Source organism: Callorhinus ursinus, unplaced genomic scaffold (assembly GCF_003265705.2).
Source record: "Callorhinus ursinus isolate GAN/ISIS: 27379988/994484 unplaced genomic scaffold, GSC_fseal_2.0 scaffold23, whole genome shotgun sequence".
Classification (NCBI taxonomy): Eukaryota; Metazoa; Chordata; class Mammalia; order Carnivora; family Otariidae; genus Callorhinus; species Callorhinus ursinus.
In genome coordinates, this window is record NW_027397085.1 from 7,664,018 (window position 1) to 7,681,444 (window position 17,427).

Genomic DNA, 17,427 nt, shown 5'->3' on the forward strand with positions numbered 1-17,427 from the left:
TTCCACTACTAGAACCTAGGTAAACCTATACAAAGCAAGATGGAGAGACAGAGAAATGTGTGGGTAAGGAAGTAAGAGAGAGACTGAGAGAGGAAATGACTCCTACTGGCTTTGGGCATCCGCTTCCTTACTGCACACCTATATTTCCTGTCTTCTGATCACCTTATAATAAATTCCCCCTCTAGACATAAGTTCATTAGGATGGGCTTATATATATATTTTTGTCACCAAATGACATCTCCTAGATAACTTGAGTCAAAAAGGAAATCAAATTTTAAAATAGAGTAAAAGGAGATTGAAAGATAAAACATAATCATGGAGGATTTACTTCCACCCTAAACACTTTTCAAGGCAGTCTCCCAAACGAAGACAGCTTGTCCTAAGAGGGATTCTTTTGGATAAAATGTCCTACAACTTACCAAATACAGATTGATTGCTTCACTGAATTTTTACTTGGTCACCAAAGGAATAGACAAGTCACTTAACCATTAAGGCTTCCATCTTTTCATTTCTAAAATGAGATTTAATTAGATGACCTCAAAGTTTCCTTTCAATTCTGAAATTCTGTGACCAAGCCCAAAATTAAGACCATGTATGAAGTAGGTTTGTAAGCTATACAGTGAGAATCACAACAAACTCCTAATAAACCCACAAAACCCAACTGCTCTGGAACCTTGAGGCTGACACTATAAATCATGAAAGACAACGAATGGAATGTATAAAGTAGAAGCTCAGCTGAGACATGGGAGCTCAATCCATCGGAAGTGTGGCTTTAAGACTTTAGAGCCTTAAAAGTATTTGCTAGTATAAAGTTCCCGAGTTAAGGGGTACCTGGGTGGCTCAGTCGGTTAAGCACTGGACTCTTGATTTTGGCTCAGGTCATGATCTAAGGTCATGAGATGCAGCCCCGCCTCAGGCTCTGCACTCAGCAGGGAGAGTGCTTGGGATTCTCTCTCTCCTTCTCCCTCTGCCCCTCCCACCACTCACACTCTTTCACTCTCTAAAAAATAAAAATAAATTTAAAAAAATAAAGTTCTCAAGTTAAAAATGTTCTCCAGCTATATGTTTACAGAGGTTTTCAGTCTTTATGAAGCCTGCATATGTGTGCCTCCTTAGAGAGCCCCAGCTGGGTCCTAACCACCAATAAAAATTGGGAAATGAGAATACAAAAGGAAACAAATCATACTGTGTGGGGAAGCAACTAATGTATATAAATTATATACATGTAATTTATAATATGTAATTATATTTATCTTTTATAATTATATATTATAATGGTTGAAATTTAAAATATACAAATAATTTTTAAATTATAAGTTATAATTATAATTCATATTTTCAATTATATTAATTATATATGCTATATACTACATATGTATTATATCTAATTATATATTTACATATATAAATTTAATAATTATATAGTTACATAAAAATATGTAGCTATATATAACTTATGTACTTGTTTGATATCAATATACATTTATAATATATAAATGTAATATATATGTATATATATAATTTTAAAGCAATTAATCTTCAAATTCCAAATGCTTAGGGCTCGTCACAAGATTGTTTAGCATTTAAGAAATCCAAACTTAAAAAAAATTGAGGTGATTTTTTTCTTTAAATTTTTTTTATTGTTATGTTAATCACCATACATTACATCATTAGTTTTTGATGTAGTGTTCCATGATTCATTGTTTGTGCATAACACCCAGTGCTCCATGCAGAACATGCCCTCTTTAATACCCATCACCAGGCTAACCCATCCCCCCGCCCCCTCCCCTCTAGAACCCTCAGTTTGTTTTTCAGAGTCCATCGTCTCTCATGGTTCGTCTCCCCCTCCGATTTACTCCCCTTCATTCTTCCCCTCCTGCTATCTTTTTTTTCTTAACATATATTGCATTATTTGTTTCAGAGATACAGATCTGTGATTCAACAATCTTGCACAATTCACAGCGCTCACCATAGCACATACCCTCCCCAATGTCTATCACCCAGACACCCCATCCCTCCCACCCCCCACCACTCCAGCAACACTCAGTTTGTTTCCTGAGATTAAGAATTCCAAAACTGAGGTGATTTTAGATTTATTCTTTCTTGTTAAGGCCTGCAGTTCAAGTAAAGCCAAAATCAGTTTGGGCTGGAGCATATTTGCTTTATTTCACAGTTGCTCAAACACAGAATATTAGATGTAATCAAATAATATAGAATGAAGCCTTGAAATATTTGAACTGGAAAGGGACTCTTCAATGTGTGCACGTCTGAGGTCCTGCACAATTCCGTGACTTGCTTAAGGTTACACAGCTAACGAGTGGCAGAACCATGACCAGAAACCAGGCTTCCTGCTTCCACTGCGGTGCTAACCTGGGCTTGCCTCCCTCTGCTAAAGCCACATCTGCACTGGAATCTAGAACAACCTAGAGAAGCTCCAGGTCCCTTCTATATTCACACCTTCACTCTCCTCCCCTGTAAGCATCCATGCTGTTCCCTTTCTCTGGCATATACCATCCTCCCAGCCTAGCACACTCCTCTTTTCATAAATCTCCACAAGTCCAACAGTTTCCACACCTCTAGATTTTCCAAACCAGTCAAAATTCCCCCAAAGTTCTGACATCCCAAAACAGAAATGCCCAATTTTATTTTGCTAATAGAAACATTAGGAAAACAACTGCCATCTATTTCCACTGTTTCATAAAAGTTATTTTAACACTGAAAACGTAAGGTGTGTACACCTGAAAGAAATGAAATTTATTCCATATAAACTGTACCTCAACAGAGATAGGTATGCTCTTAAAATGTAGGTTTGCTGAACTGGGAATTAAAACAATTAGGTTGGCGCCTGGGTGGCTCATTTTGTTAAGCAACTGACTTCGGCTCAGGACATGATCCTGGGGTCCTAGGATCGAGCCCCACATTGGGCTCCCTGTCCTTCTGCCCCTCCCTGCCACTCATGCTCTCGCTCGTTCTTTAATAAATAAACAAAATCTTTTAAAAAATTAGAAATTGAATATATTTAGCTTTGATCTCCCTGCCCCCATGGCATTTTGCCATAGATGAGGGAAAACACCATCACAGACAAGAAGAGTTTGGGAAAACTACTGCTTCAGACTCTTCCTGGACAATGCCTCCTGCATCCTTCCTGTCCATCCACACTACCCTTATCCCTCCAGGCTTTCATCACTTCTTTTCTGGACCACTGCAGTATATTCCTGCCTACTCTTTCTGGGCCATGTCCTCCTCTCTGGTCCCCTCCTTTTGTATGGTATCAGAGTGAGCTTCCTAAAGCACAGCCCTGATCATGCCCTACAGCTGTCAGGAATAAAGCCTTGGCCCCTTCACCCACAGTCATACCCACCTTTATCTCCTTGTTCACCATTTTGTACCCCATGTTCTCAGCACTCAGGCTATTTCTAACTGCATTCTTTTCCTTACACACTTTTTTTTAATTTTATTTTTAAGTAATCTCTACACCCAACATGGGACTCTAACTCATAACCCCGAGAACAAGAGTTGCATGCTCTACTGACTAGCCAGCCAGGTATTCCATTCACACTATTTCCCACATCTTAAACAAAATTTCCTCAATCTTCACATTTTGAAATATTACACATTCTTCACATTTTGAAATATTACACATTCTTCATTCACACTATTTCACACTTCCATTCACACTATTTCCCACATCTTAAACAAAATTTCCCCAATCTTCACATTTTGAAATTTTACACATTCTTCAAAGAATACTCAAATGCCACTTATGTTTACAAGTCTTGATAATTCACTTCTATGCCCTCTAAATTCATCTTCCTCTCTGTCTAGTACCTAACATATCATGTCTTATGATGAATTTGTCATATTATAGTAGAGGTTAGGCTATCATCAGTTTCTATACTGTGTACATATAATTATTAAATAGAAAATTTCTTCTCAACAGATCAGTTTATATCCTACTTCCCTTGGAAAACAGAAGCCATGAAATAACTACCCCCAACTTCTGCCAACACACATATTAAAATCCCCTACATCTTCACATGTCATGTGCTCTCCTTCCTTCCCACAGCTATCTTTTTCCTGGCTCTGAATCCCATCCTCCCATTCCTGACAAGAGCTTCACTTCATCAATTACCTCCTCTTTCTTCTAAATGTTTAACCTCTTCCTTGTTGCTCTTCCTCTTCTCAGTAGTTCAGGGAACACCAGTTGGAAATATTTGCATAGGGACGCCTGGGTGGCTCAGTTGGTTAAGCATCTGCCTTTGGCTCAGGTCATGATCTCAGGGTCCCGGGATCGAGCTCCACCCACATTGGGCTCCTTGCTCAGTAGGGAGCCTGCTTCTCCCTCTCCCTCTGCCTGCTGCTCCCCCCTGCTTGTTCTCTCTGTCAAATAAATAAAATCTTTTTTTAAAAAAGAAATATTTGCGTAAACTATTCTTAAAGCAAAACTGTTGTGCTGAGAGACCCTCTAGACTGGAGACCCTGAACAGAGCACCTACATCTACAAAGGCAAAGGAAACAAGTTATAAACACACATTAGCCAGGCAAGAGAGAATTATATTTAGCCACCCACCATCAGTGAAATAAAGAACACTGAAAGCTGATGCCAGAAACACCACCCTCCTTACTCTCAGCCTTGCTTTCCCTTGAGATATTGCTGATCTACGAATATCTGCAAATTCCACCTGGTCGAGGCAAAAGTGTACACCTGAGGGGCCCAAAGACTTATTTCCCGGGAAAGCCACTTGGACCTCATCTGGTATTCATTTTCTAAGAGTCCACAGCCTCAACATGTCAACATAAATTCATAGAATTCATAGATAAATTCATGAAGTTTATTACGGCTTATAATTTTTTGCTTATTATCTATTCTCACCAAAAGACTAAATCACTTGATTGTAAACTCAAGAACAAGGATTATGTCTCTCTTCTTTATCATTATGTTCTCAATACCCAGCACATGGAAGGCACTCAAAAAAGTGTAGCATGAATGGGACTATACCAAAAACAAGCTCAATATTGCAGTGGTTCTAGGGTAGGAAGCTTCGCAGAACAATCTGAGGGTCTTATTTAAACTACACAATCCTAAATAGTCTCCCCTGTCAAAGAAAAACCAGAATTGGATGGTCATTATAGCCATAGAAATAGATTTTGTTCAAGACTACTGCAATAGGGGAAAAGAGACTTCAGTACAGAACAGGGCTCAGTTCCTAATATAGCATGGGCAAGTAAGAATTTATAGCCAAGAAGTGGATGGGAAATTACTAATGGGAAACATTAGGGGTCAGGGAAATTCAAGATAAACCAGCCTCACAGGATCTTTGCTAAAGACAGGTCAGAGTGCCCAGACATCACCTGGGGGATGGTGGAAGATGAGAAGGATGTGGGACTCTTGATAAATTGATTTATCAGGATTCTTGCTAAAATTGGATTTTATAAGGGAGTGCATAGATAGGCCCAGAAGGAGGTTCAAGAGCCTGACTCAAATCTGGTCAAGAAAGAATCTTTGTCAATAACCAGAATCCAATGTACCATTATCAGGTTTGGGAAGGTGTGTGGGTACCTAGGTATAGCATGTGTCACCTCACAGGCCTCCAGATTCTAGCAAAGAGTGAGGGGTGAAACATCAGCAATTACTGTAGGAAGGGCAGTGGTTATGTGTAGTTGAGAAAAGTCCTCTAGTAACTTTCACCTATCACCTCTAGACCATGGGAGAACTACTATTCTAGAAAGACCATCCCTATGCCTGTAACGTTCTTCAGATCTTTAGGTGTAGATACTTGTCAACTCTCAGACCCCTGATCCTTCAGCCAATCTCAGAAGATCTCTGGGGCTCATACACGGTGACTGCACATGGATAACTACTTCTCTTATTAAAATTTTAAAAATATTTAACATTCTTATCCTCTACCACAGAGACCTTCAGTCATTAAACAGAGTAAGGCATTCTATTTGAAGAGGAGGTCTAGGGGCAACTGGGTGGCTCAGTGGGTTGAGGATCTGCTTTCGGCTCAGGTTGTGGTCCCAGGGACCTGGGATCGAGCCCTGCAACAGGCCCCTTGCTCAGCAGGGAGTGTGTTTCTCCTTCTCCTGCTCCCTCTGTGCTGTCTCTCCCTCTCTCTCAAATAAATAAAATCTTTAAGAAAAAAAAATGAAGAGGTCGAATACTGACAAAATGAGTAGGCAAGGTTACTTCTACCACGCCACTTCAGATTAAATGTTGCCATCGTTAGTATAGAATGTTACCACCATGAACTTAAAACCTGGATCCCCAGACCAAACTTTTGGAAAAAGCCTTTCATAACCAGCCCACAGATTCCTCATTACCAATTACCCCTAAGTCCATATCCTTCAGTCAAATGAAACAAGAAAGAATGGGGTGACATAGAAGTAGGGGTGACAGAGTTAAAGGGATTCAGAGTAGAATTCTTATTCCTGTCTTTGAACCACGAAGTCCTCCAGGATCTCTTCCTTTTGGGAAAACATTCCAGGCTGCGTTAGGAAGCACTTCTCAGTGTTCTCCTTCAGGGTCCCGCCTGTGCAGTAATCAATGATTAAAGCAATTTCCTAATCTTATTTATTTAGGACTGACACAAATGAAAACAGTTAAGGGACTCAAGATCAGAATTTTAACTTAAATATTTTCTGGAAAAGTAGCAGACAATGAAACCATTAAAGAACTCCTCGCAGTTTTTCAGGATTAAAATGTAACACATTTCAATCACAACTAGGCCTGTCAAAGAGGAATTCAAATAGAAATGTGACTCCCAAAAATACATCGGGCACTCAAGTGAGCTAATTTCTATTAAAGAAAGAAGTGCTTTCTGGGGAATTTGGGAGTCCAAACAACCTGTTCAATTGCCCAGCGTGATATGGAAGCAAAAGGCAAATAAATCTTGGGAGTCAGAGGGATTAGAGCTGAAATCAGGATTTAGGATTATGTGACCTGACCAAGATGATTTCCATCATCTCTCTTGACCTCTGCTTCCTTCTCTGAAAAATGGTAATAGTATCTATCTTGGAAGATTATTAAGGGAATGAGCCATGCTAATAGTAACAATGAAAATACTGCAGATAGCAATTATGTATGAGCATATTTTCTATCAGCATACTCTAACTCCCCAGGAAGCAGGGGAGGGATTTTCTCTCTTAATACTAATATTATGCAGGTCCCTCTTGAGTTTGCACTGGGAAACCATAAGCCCCTGTTTGTCTCCTGATGCTGCTTCTTACATGTTATTTACTCTGGTTTAAGCCTTTAGAAATATGACCTCGGGTAAACCCTCAGAAACATTTAAAGGCTACTAACCTTTACATCTAAGATTTTTATATTTCTTGAGTTGAATCTACCACCTATCAATTTTCATTTGTTCCCCTCGAAACTATTTACTAAAATGACATTTTTCCTTTGAACAGATAAAATCTTAAAAATATATATATAATCTTGGAAAAACTATTTATTTATTTGACAGAGAGGGAGAGAACGCAAGTAGGAGGAGAGGCAGAGGGAGAGGGAGAAGCAAGCTCCCGCTGAGCAGGGAGTCTGCTGTGGGACTCAATCCCAGGATCCTGGGATCATGACCTGAGCTGAAGGCAGACACTGAACAGATGGAGCCACCCAGTTGCCCCATGCAAGATTATATATTAAGTAGTGGGAATAAGTGGGTCTCCCACCCTTAAAACTCCTAATACAGCTATTTCCCTTCCTTTGGACAAACAAGCCCCCAAAGAATCCATTTTTTATCAATGAATATTTTCTAATAAAGGAGTAGCCAAAACAAAAATCCCAAATTTTCAAACTGCTTTTAATGGAGCTAAAGTCTGAAACAATTTATCTTTTATTGTTCTCACTGTGAAAATTAAGGAGTCTACTAAAGGTTTTAATAAATGTTATCACATCAGCTCAGCTCCAGCCATCTCCAACACACACACACACACACACACACACACACACACACACACACACACACCACAGCAATCAAAGAAAAACAGTGCACCAAAGCTTGTGTGACAAACTCCCAATTAATGGTGAAAACTCCTTGGAGCCAAGGTGTTGTTCTCCCAATAGGCTGCTATTTTTTAAATATTTCTCTTTGAAAACAACAGCATGATTAATTCCAACATTCTTACTTAAATTACTTATGACATAGAAACAATGATACAGTATGAGCAATTATTAAAAACACTTTATTATGTATAATTTGTACATGCTGCAATTTGTGTCATTTGGGGTCATCTTCCAGGTTGTGATGTCATCTACTAAGATTAACTAAATCTAATTTTCATCCGGCCACACCACATACAAAAATACAATTTTCAAAGCAGAAGTTCCCCTTCTTTACACAAAGATACATAAGAGTGTGTCAGATGAATAAGAAAAGAATACTTTGCACATGTATCAACACCATACAAGGCATTATCCTTCACACAGTAACAACTAATGTGTTATTTGGGAACAGCAGGAAAAGAGCCCCTTAACCCTCAGAGGGAAATGCAAACTTTGTTGCTAAAGGCGAACTCCAGAGATGAAGGTGTGGTCCTCTGGGGTGGCAGGGAGGGAAGTAGGGGCAGTGGGGATTTATGGAGGCGGGTGGATGCCTCACAAGCACTTCAAAAGGAAAGAATTGCAGGTGGTTCCTCGGGGACAGTCGCACAGCTTCCCAATCCTCGCTCCTTTTCGCACTGCGCACCGCTCCCCAGCGTGGCACTGAAAACAACACAATGTGTGGTCTTCCCACAAAAGCAAACCCAGGCTCCCAACAGGCACATCTCCCCATCAACACAATGTCTGCCTCTTAGGAGAGATAGATGGAACCTATCACTATCACCGGAGGTCTAAGTATGGTCAGACCTGAAACACAACCTTAAAATTCCAGTGAGAGAACATAAAAAGAAAAAAAAAATTAGATTATTGAGCTCCTCTTAGTTTATTCCACCTTTTATTTTGGGGGGAGGGGGTACATTTTCTAGCTCCCTTAGTTGTTTATCAAGAAGAAAAATAATCAACCAGACATTTTTCTAAGAAATAAACAATAGACCTGTATTTTCTCATAACCTCTGCTCCCGGCTTTCAGACTCCTCATCCCAAGGAAGAGGGGTGTGGGTGTGTGTGTGTGTGTGTGTGTGAGAGAGAGAAAGAGAGAGAGAGAACATGAGCGTGTGCATGTGTAATTCCCCAAGGAAAGTGACAAGCAGGGAATCAAGAATTTTGACCTTAAAACATAGATCAGAAAAACTGGCAGTGCTCCAGATGGCAAGAAGAAAATTAGAGGAACAAGAACTGAGTAGATTTAAGGGCTCTTCCAATTCAGAGAATTTTTCATGAGAGGGAAAAAGCTCATCTTCAAGAAATGCTCTTTTCCACACAGACCCAAGAGCTGGTTCCTGGCACCAGCTCTTGGATCCTCTGAAATGGCCAATCTACTCTTTGCCCTTAGAAACCAAGGGGCATAATTTGGTGGTGGAATACAGAAGAGCCCACAGAATTCTGCAAACCCATTACCTGATTTAACCCCGTCCTAGGGAGGTCAATGTATAAGACTCAAGGTGGTCTATTTCCTCTCAGAAAAACATGGGGAGGGGGTGATCCCAGAGCCTTACCATGGGGACTTGGCCATACTTCTTCTCATAGATCGGAATACTTTTAGTCTTGAGCTTCTTCAGGACTTCCTGTAGCGCTTCGATCTGCAACACATCGCCCCGGAGCCCGAAGTTGCTGCGTTGGCTGCGAGCCCAACCCAGGTGCTCACTCCCAGCCCTAGTTACAAAGAGCCCCGGAACCACACGCACTCCACCCTGGGACTCCAAGGACAGAAAGGGATATTCGAGGGGTATTAACTTAGCGAGCACTGTCTCACGTACTGACCGCAAGTCCCTTAGACGCTGAGGCTCCTGTTGCTCCGAGGGCCCCGGACAAGAGATTCACTCTACAAACTGCCTGAAGCAGTGGGCTCCAGACGATTTACAGATGTAAGCCTGGGCTTTACGCTCATCTCCCTGCACCCCGACTCTGGCAGTGGGGGTGGGGAAGGAGGGAAAGAAGACGGACGAATACAAAGGAAAGGACCGGGCGGCAGCCAAGGGGGATCCGGGAGATACCCACCAGCTCCTTCTCATGAGAGGCATCCTCCACGGCAGAGTAGATGTCCAGGGCTCGGGGCTGGAGCTCAGCGTCCTCCTGGGCCCGGGCGCCCAGAAGAGGTAGCAGCAAAAGCAGGGCGGCACCCAACAGGGCCAGCGGCCGAAGACGGGGGCTCTCCATGGTGCTGAAACTCGGAGCTGCTGTGGCGCGCAACGCTCCCGCCTTTTATAGAGAGCCAGAGCCCGAGTACAGGCAAGAGGGAGGGGGCGACGAGGGAAGTGAGTGTGGAGGAGGGTCCAGGTCAACCGTCTGTAGGCAGCGCTCCGCCACCGCTTGACATCAGTGCCCGCTGGACACCAGGCGCCCACGAACGAAGCTCTGCGCACAGAGCTAGAGCGCAGAGAACAGGGACCCTGCTCCCCAAGTGCTGTCAGCCCCGCGGCAAGGGACGCTCCCCTAGGGGCCAGAGCTGAAACGGAGGGGCGACAGCTGAGGGATGGAGGAGGAGGAGGGGGCTAGGAAATGGAAAATGCCTTCGAGCCAAGGCTCAGGCAGCAAAGTCCCTCCCCATCCCCTAGCAGCAGCAGCAGCAGCAAAGTAATCCACCTCACCAACCCTGCCTTGCCTCTCACTCCAGCCCCACATGTGGCAGCAAGTAGGAGGTGTTGCCTCCAGGCAGGCATGTTTGCTAAGCATTTTACTAGGCACTCTGGGGGGTAGGGGAGGCCAATATAGTAAACATAACAAAGAGAAATCATGACCTTCCCCAGGATGAGCTCTTCATAGAATCTATGCGGTAATGAGAAAAGAAGACAAACAGACTAACTCCAATGCAGAGGCAGTGTGGGGGGCACAGACAGCCCCATTCTGATTCCAGTCCTGGCTCCACCACTTATAAGCTGTGTGACTTTGGGCAAAATAAATAACCTGAGTATCTCTGTCTCTGTCTCTCTTTTGTAAAACTGGTGTTTAAAAATGAGCCTCGCAAGTTATCAAAAGGAGGGAATGAGATTTGGTATGTAAAATTTCTGACCCAGAGCACAATAAGCACTAACCCTCCCTGCCTCTCTTTTTTGAACTGTGAGGCTGCCTAGGTAAGTGGCTGTGTGCAGTATCCCAGTTTTTCTTTAGGGCAAATTCGCCATCCTCAGGATCCCTGCTACCCACCACCCACTCCTGATATCCAAGAAGCCTGTCTATAAAGAAAGCAAAGGGAGTGAAAAGTCCAAGTCCCTGATTATAGAAATATCTCCAGAGATGAGAAGTCACTAATGAGCCAGGTCCTCAGTGACTTGGGAAGATTGGTTTTTAAAAGGTAGGGGTCCTTACGGCCTGAATGCAAACCAAAGTTCCTGTAGGTGAGGTGTTGGTTTTCCCTACTTAGACCTAGAGGCTTATCTTAATTGCCTGCCCACCTGGCTTCTTTCACCACACCTTTCTTTCAACCCCTTCTAGCCCCATTCACTTTTCTCCATCCCTATTACTACTACCCCAGTTCTGGACAATTGCCCCAACCTACATTTTGCCTACCTCCAGCTCCATCCCATCTTCTCTTGCCTTCCTCTAATCCATAACTCAAGACAAACAGCCAGAGCATTTTTACCCTTAAAATACACTGATGGCTTCCCATCTTACTAAGCACTAAATCTAAATTCTTCATCCTGACTTACAAAGTACTACATGATTGGCACCTCCTTCCACTTTTGAGTCCTACCATTCTGCCCCAGGCCCCTCCACTCCAGCCTCAGCAGCCTTCTTTTTGGTCCTCTAACAGGTCAAGCTCATTCCCATTTTGAGGCTTTTGCTTCTTAGCTTACCTGGAAAGGTCACTCTGCATTTCTAAATAGTTGGCTGCTCCTTGTCATTTAAATTTCAGTTCAAATGTCCTTGACCACCCAATCTAAAGTATCCACCAATTTATTATCCCACAGATTTATTGCTTGGCAGGTGATATGGGTAACTGGAATAGTTAATACATAATATGTGTCTGCTTATTTCATTTATCAAGTATTTAACTGTTACTCAAATGCACACTGGAAAGCAATTCAAGAAGTAATCTCTCTCCTAATGAGTAGCACACAAATTAACAGCATCAAAATATTTTTCCTTAAGATCAATCTAACTTGAAAATTAATCTAATACCTCCCTCAGGTCTGCCTTTTACACATACCTTTAGATTCTATACAACAAAACTTTAGTGGCAGCACATTTTACTTTTTAAAACTTACAGAGACATATTGGCACTCATTGTAAAATTGATTTCCAGTGATAAAAGCATTCTAAACTGCAGAAGGAAAATAGCCCTAAATAAGGTTTTAGTTCATCCTTCCACAAAGATGGGGATACTGCCAATGCAATAATTTCTCTCATAGTGTGTTCTACCCAGACACAAATAATAACTTTCCTTTTGTGCTACTTCTATTGAAAAATACTCAAAGGTTCAAATCCTACTGATGTAAGGTTGGTGCTCATGTTCATGTAAGCAGGATATTACATTTAGTTGATAGGTTTGGAAAGGGACCCTTAGACAATCCTGTGAAGCAAACCAGGGGTATCTTGGTCATTTAGATATCACAATGCTTTTTTATCTCTGAACAGAATTATTTGATAACCTGTCTTTAGGAAGCATGTGGTACAGTAAGACATAGGCCATTTTCTTCTTGAGACAACTTTTGTAAGTGTGAGATGTCCTACAGTTCTTACATCATGCACTGTCAGGAGAATTTATACATTCTTGCTAATTTATAATGACTCCACTAGAAAAGAAAAAAGTCCACCTTTGATGCCCCCAAGCAAGTAAAGAAAAATTTGTAATTGGATTTAGTTACTATTTCTCGTATCAGATATAGAAAAAGGAAGCAGATCATCTCACAAAATAGAAGCAGTGACCAGCTTGTATCCACGGAGATTTACTGCAGACAAACCTCTCAACCACTCCCCCTAAGATAAACTAGGATTCTAGTACTTTTCTCTCCCTCCCTTCTTCAAATTTTGAGTCATTCCTTTTCCTGTATGGCCCAAAATAACACCTGATCTTTTGGATTGTCATATTGCTCAAATACCAAACTACTTTGTTATCCATTAACCCCCTTTACATCCTTCTGCCAACCAAGTCTTGTTCAACAGTAAAACTTCCTCAGTTTTGGCCAGGAAAACAAAAGCAAAAATAAACAATTGGGACTGCATCAAAATAAAAAGCTTCTGCACAGCGAAGGAAACAATCAACAAAACTAAAAGACAACCTACAGAATGTGAGAAGATATTTGCAAATGATATATTTGATAAAGGGTTAGGATCCAAAATATAAAAAGAAGTGATACAACTCAACACCCAAAAAACAAATAACTCAATTTAAAAATATGAAGACATGAACAGGTATCTCTCCAAAGAAGAAATACAGATGGCCAACAGATACATGAAAAGATGTTCAACATCACTCATCATCAGGGAATTACAAATCAAAACCACAATGAGATATCACCTCATACCTATCAGAGTAGCTAAAATAAAAAACACAGGAAACAACAAGTATGGGGCAAGGATGTGGAGAAAAAGGAACCCTCTTGCACTGTTGGTAAGAATGCAAACTGGTACAGCCATTGTGGAAAACAGTATGGAGGATCCTCAAAAAGTTAAAAATACTTTTATCAGTGTGGTGGCAGCCATAAGAATGCTCAGGCTTCAGAAGAGGCTTGCTTCCAGTGTCCTCTACTGTGGCAAAAAGAAGGTCTGTTTGGATCCCAATGAAATCACCAATGCCAACTCCCATCAGTAGATCCAGAAACTGATCAAGGATGGGCTGATCATCCAGAAAACTGTGACTATTCATTCCCAGGCTCAAGTACCAGAAAATTACCTTGGCCTGCCACAAGGGTAGGCATATGGGCATCGGTAAGAGAAAAGGAACTGCCAAGGTTCAAATGCCTGAGAAGATGACCTGGATGAGGAGGATGAGAATTCTGTGCGGCTGCTCAGTTAATACCTTGAGAATCTAAGATTTACTGCCCCATGTATCACAGCCTGTACCTGAAAGTGAAGGGTAACCTGTTGAAAAACAAGCATACTTCCATCAAACACATCCACGAACTGAGGCAGACAAGGTGCACAAGAAGCTTCTGGCCCACAGATCTAAGACCAAGGAAGCATACAAGCACCGTGAAGAGCTGCTCCAGGCCAAGGAGGAGGAAATCATCAAGACTCTACCCAAGGAGGAAGAGACCACTCTTTTGTCTGTACACAGTGGCCTCAGCAATTACACAGGTCAGTTATTCAATAAAGCAAACCTTTATCTGCCTCAAAAAAATTAAAAATAGGGTGCCTGGGTGGCTCAGTTAGTTAAGTGTCTGCCTTCAACTCAGGTCATGATCACGGGGTCCTGGGATCGAGCCCTGCGTCGGGCTCCCTGCTCAGCGAGAAGCCTGCTTCTCCCTCTCCTACTCTCCCTGCTTGTGTTCCTGCTCTTGCTCTCTCTCTCCGTGTGTCAAATAAATAAATAAAATCTTAAAAATAAATAAATAAAATAAAGATAAAATTACCATATGATCCAGTAATTTCACTACTGGGTATTTACACAAAAAACACTAATTTGAAAAGCTATATGTGACCCTATGTTTATTGCAGCATTATTTACAATTGCCAAAATATGGAAGGAGCCCAAGTGTCTATTCCTAGATGAATGGATAAAGAAGATGTGATACACACACACAGTAGAATATCACTCAGCCATAAAAAAAAGAATGAAATCTTGCCATTTGCAACAACATGGATGGATCTGGAGAGTATAAAGCTAAGTGAAATAGGTCAGTCAGAGAAAGTCAAATACCTTATGATTTCACTTATATGTGGAATTTAAGAAACAAAACAAGCAAGCAAAAGAAAAAAAGAGACAAAAAGAAAAAACAAGCAAAAGAAAAAAGAGACAGACTCCTTTTTTGTTATGTTAATCACCATATATTACATCATTATTTTTTGATGTAGTGTTCCATGATTCATTGTTTGTTCATAACACCCAGTGCTCCACGCAGAACGTGCCCTCCCCAATACCCATCACCAGGCTAACCCATCCTCCCACACTCCTCCCCTCCAGAACCCTCAGTTTGCTCTTCAGAGTCTATCATCCCTCATGGTTCGTCTCCCCCTCCAACCCACCCCCCTTCATTCTTCCTCTCCTGCCATCTTCCTCTTTTTCTTTTTTGTTTCAGAAGTACAGATCTGTGATTCAACAGTCTTGCACAATTCACAGCGCTCACCATAGCACATACCCTCCCCAATGTCTATCACCCAGCCACCCCATCCCTCCCACCCCAACCACTCCAGCAACACTCAGTTTGTTTCCTGAGATTAAGAATTCCTCATATCAGTGAGGTCATATGATACATGTCTCTGATTGACTTATTTCACTCAGCATAACACCCTCCAGTTCCATCCATGTCGTTGCAAATGGCAAGATCTCATTCCTTTTATTGGCTGCATACTATTCCATTGTGTATATATACCACATCTTCTTTATCCACTCAACTGTCGATGGACATCTTGGCTCTTTCCACAGTTTGGCTATTGTGGACATTGCTGCTATAAACATTGGGGTGCACGTACCCCTTCAGGTCCCTACATTTGTATCTTTGTGGTAAATACCCAGTAGTGCAATTGCTGGATCGAATGGTAGCTCTAATTTCAACTGTTTGAGGAACCTCCATACTGTTTTCCAGAGGGGTTGCACCAGCTTGCATTCCCACCAACAGTGTAGGAGGGTTCCCCTTAAAAGAGACAGACTCTTAACTATAGAGAACAAAATGACAGTTACCAGAGGGGAGGTGCTTGGGTGGGGTGCCTAAAATAGGTGAAGGGGATTGAAAGTATACTTACCATGATAAGCACTGAGTAATGTATGGAACTGTTGAATCACTACATTACACACATGAAACTAATATAATGCTGTATATTAACCATACTGGAATTAAACTTTTTTTTAAACTTCCTCAGTTCCCATTGATTTCTTATTTTAAAGTGTTTCTCTTTACTTGTGTTCATTGCACTTTCCTCCAGGTTAAACATTATTTTCTTTGGTACACATTAATAATCTCTTAGGTGGCACACTTTTCATTTCTACATTCCACCTGCCCTGTCTCCAGAAGAGAAATGATTGACATTCATCTTCTATTTACTGACTTTCAATCCATAGTCTTTCAAAGTAACTGATGCTCCTTCTGTTCTAACCAAACATCTTTATCACTATTTGGAAGAAAATACTCTGCAAATAAAGGACACTTGGAGCTGATGCTCAACTGGGAGGTGCTGGATATGTAGGAAAGACAATGTGCTTTACAGACAGCCCTTGAAGGAACAAAGCAGAGAAATTAGACAAAGCTTTCCACTAATTTTTTAGATTTAGATTTAAAAACTTTCAATTTCAGGGTGCCTGGGTGGGTCAGCCAGTTAAGCATCTAACTCTTGATCTCAGCCCAGGTCTTGATCTTGGGGTCATGAGTTCAAACCTCATGTTGGGCTCCATGCTGGGTTGGAGCTTACTTAACAAAAAACAACTTAAAATTTCAAGGCTTTCAATTTTTTAAAAATCTCAATGTTCAATATGTTCACAGCACTGCTAAGTACTGTGGAGATTAAAAAAAAGACACAGTTCTTGCCCTTGATTTTTGAGTCTGATCGTACCCATAAATACATATAATATAACATCTCAGTGAGGTAATCGTCCTAATAGAGATAGGGAAGCCCCAAGAAGTCAGAAATTAACTAGTGAGAGGAAACTTCATGAAAAAAAATGGTATTTGAGGTGCTGGGTCTTAGAGGGTGGGAAGAATTTCAACAGTAAACATCCCACTCTGGATGTATGCAAAGTCATGGAGACAAGGACATCTGGGGAGATTGAGTGGCCTGGGATGCTGGAGGGTATGGTACATAGACCATGTAAAAGGTGGGAAAACAAGACTGGAAGAGGGAGTAGTAGAGCATAAAAGGGAAATTCAGAGCAGCAACAGATCATTCCAAATTTGGCTCCAATGAACAAGAAGTGGAAGCATAAGTGAACGCAAAGGATTCCATCTTTAAAGTAGTAATGCTAAAAGCAAGTTTTATCTAAAGGTGTAGCCTAATAAAAGTAGCCCATGTCAGATACAGGGAAGTATCAGTAATGAAAATATACTTGCCCCAGGACCAAGAAATCTTTGTCTTGTTTCTTTTGCACAGCACACCTGGAGTGCAGCAGAAGGAATGGCACACCTAGCCCACACTTCCTATGCCACAGGTGTCCCATCTTCTCTAACTTTTCTAGATCCGGAGCTCCTAAGCTTGTAGGAAGTGTAGAATTAGTACTGAAGCAGCAGACTAGGATG

The 17,427-nt window shown here is 41.5% G+C and overlaps 1 protein-coding gene and 1 pseudogene across 1 annotated transcript; one reads left to right on the plus strand and one right to left on the minus strand.

Annotated features, from left to right (window-relative positions):
• Positions 1–8,119: 8,119 nt before the first annotated feature.
• Positions 8,120–10,641, minus strand: CARTPT (CART prepropeptide). The gene is made up of 3 exons (XM_025892851.2): positions 10,100–10,641; positions 9,598–9,681; positions 8,120–8,704 (listed from the first exon to the last, which is right to left on the minus strand). Exons 1-3 carry the CDS (start codon positions 10,256–10,258, stop codon positions 8,597–8,599), a joined length of 351 nt encoding a protein of 116 aa, XP_025748636.1. The 5' UTR covers positions 10,259–10,641; the 3' UTR covers positions 8,120–8,596.
• Positions 10,642–13,691: 3,050 nt separating this feature from the next.
• LOC112839753 (large ribosomal subunit protein eL19-like) lies at positions 13,692–16,128 on the plus strand (annotated as a pseudogene).
• Positions 16,129–17,427: the final 1,299 nt, after the last annotated feature.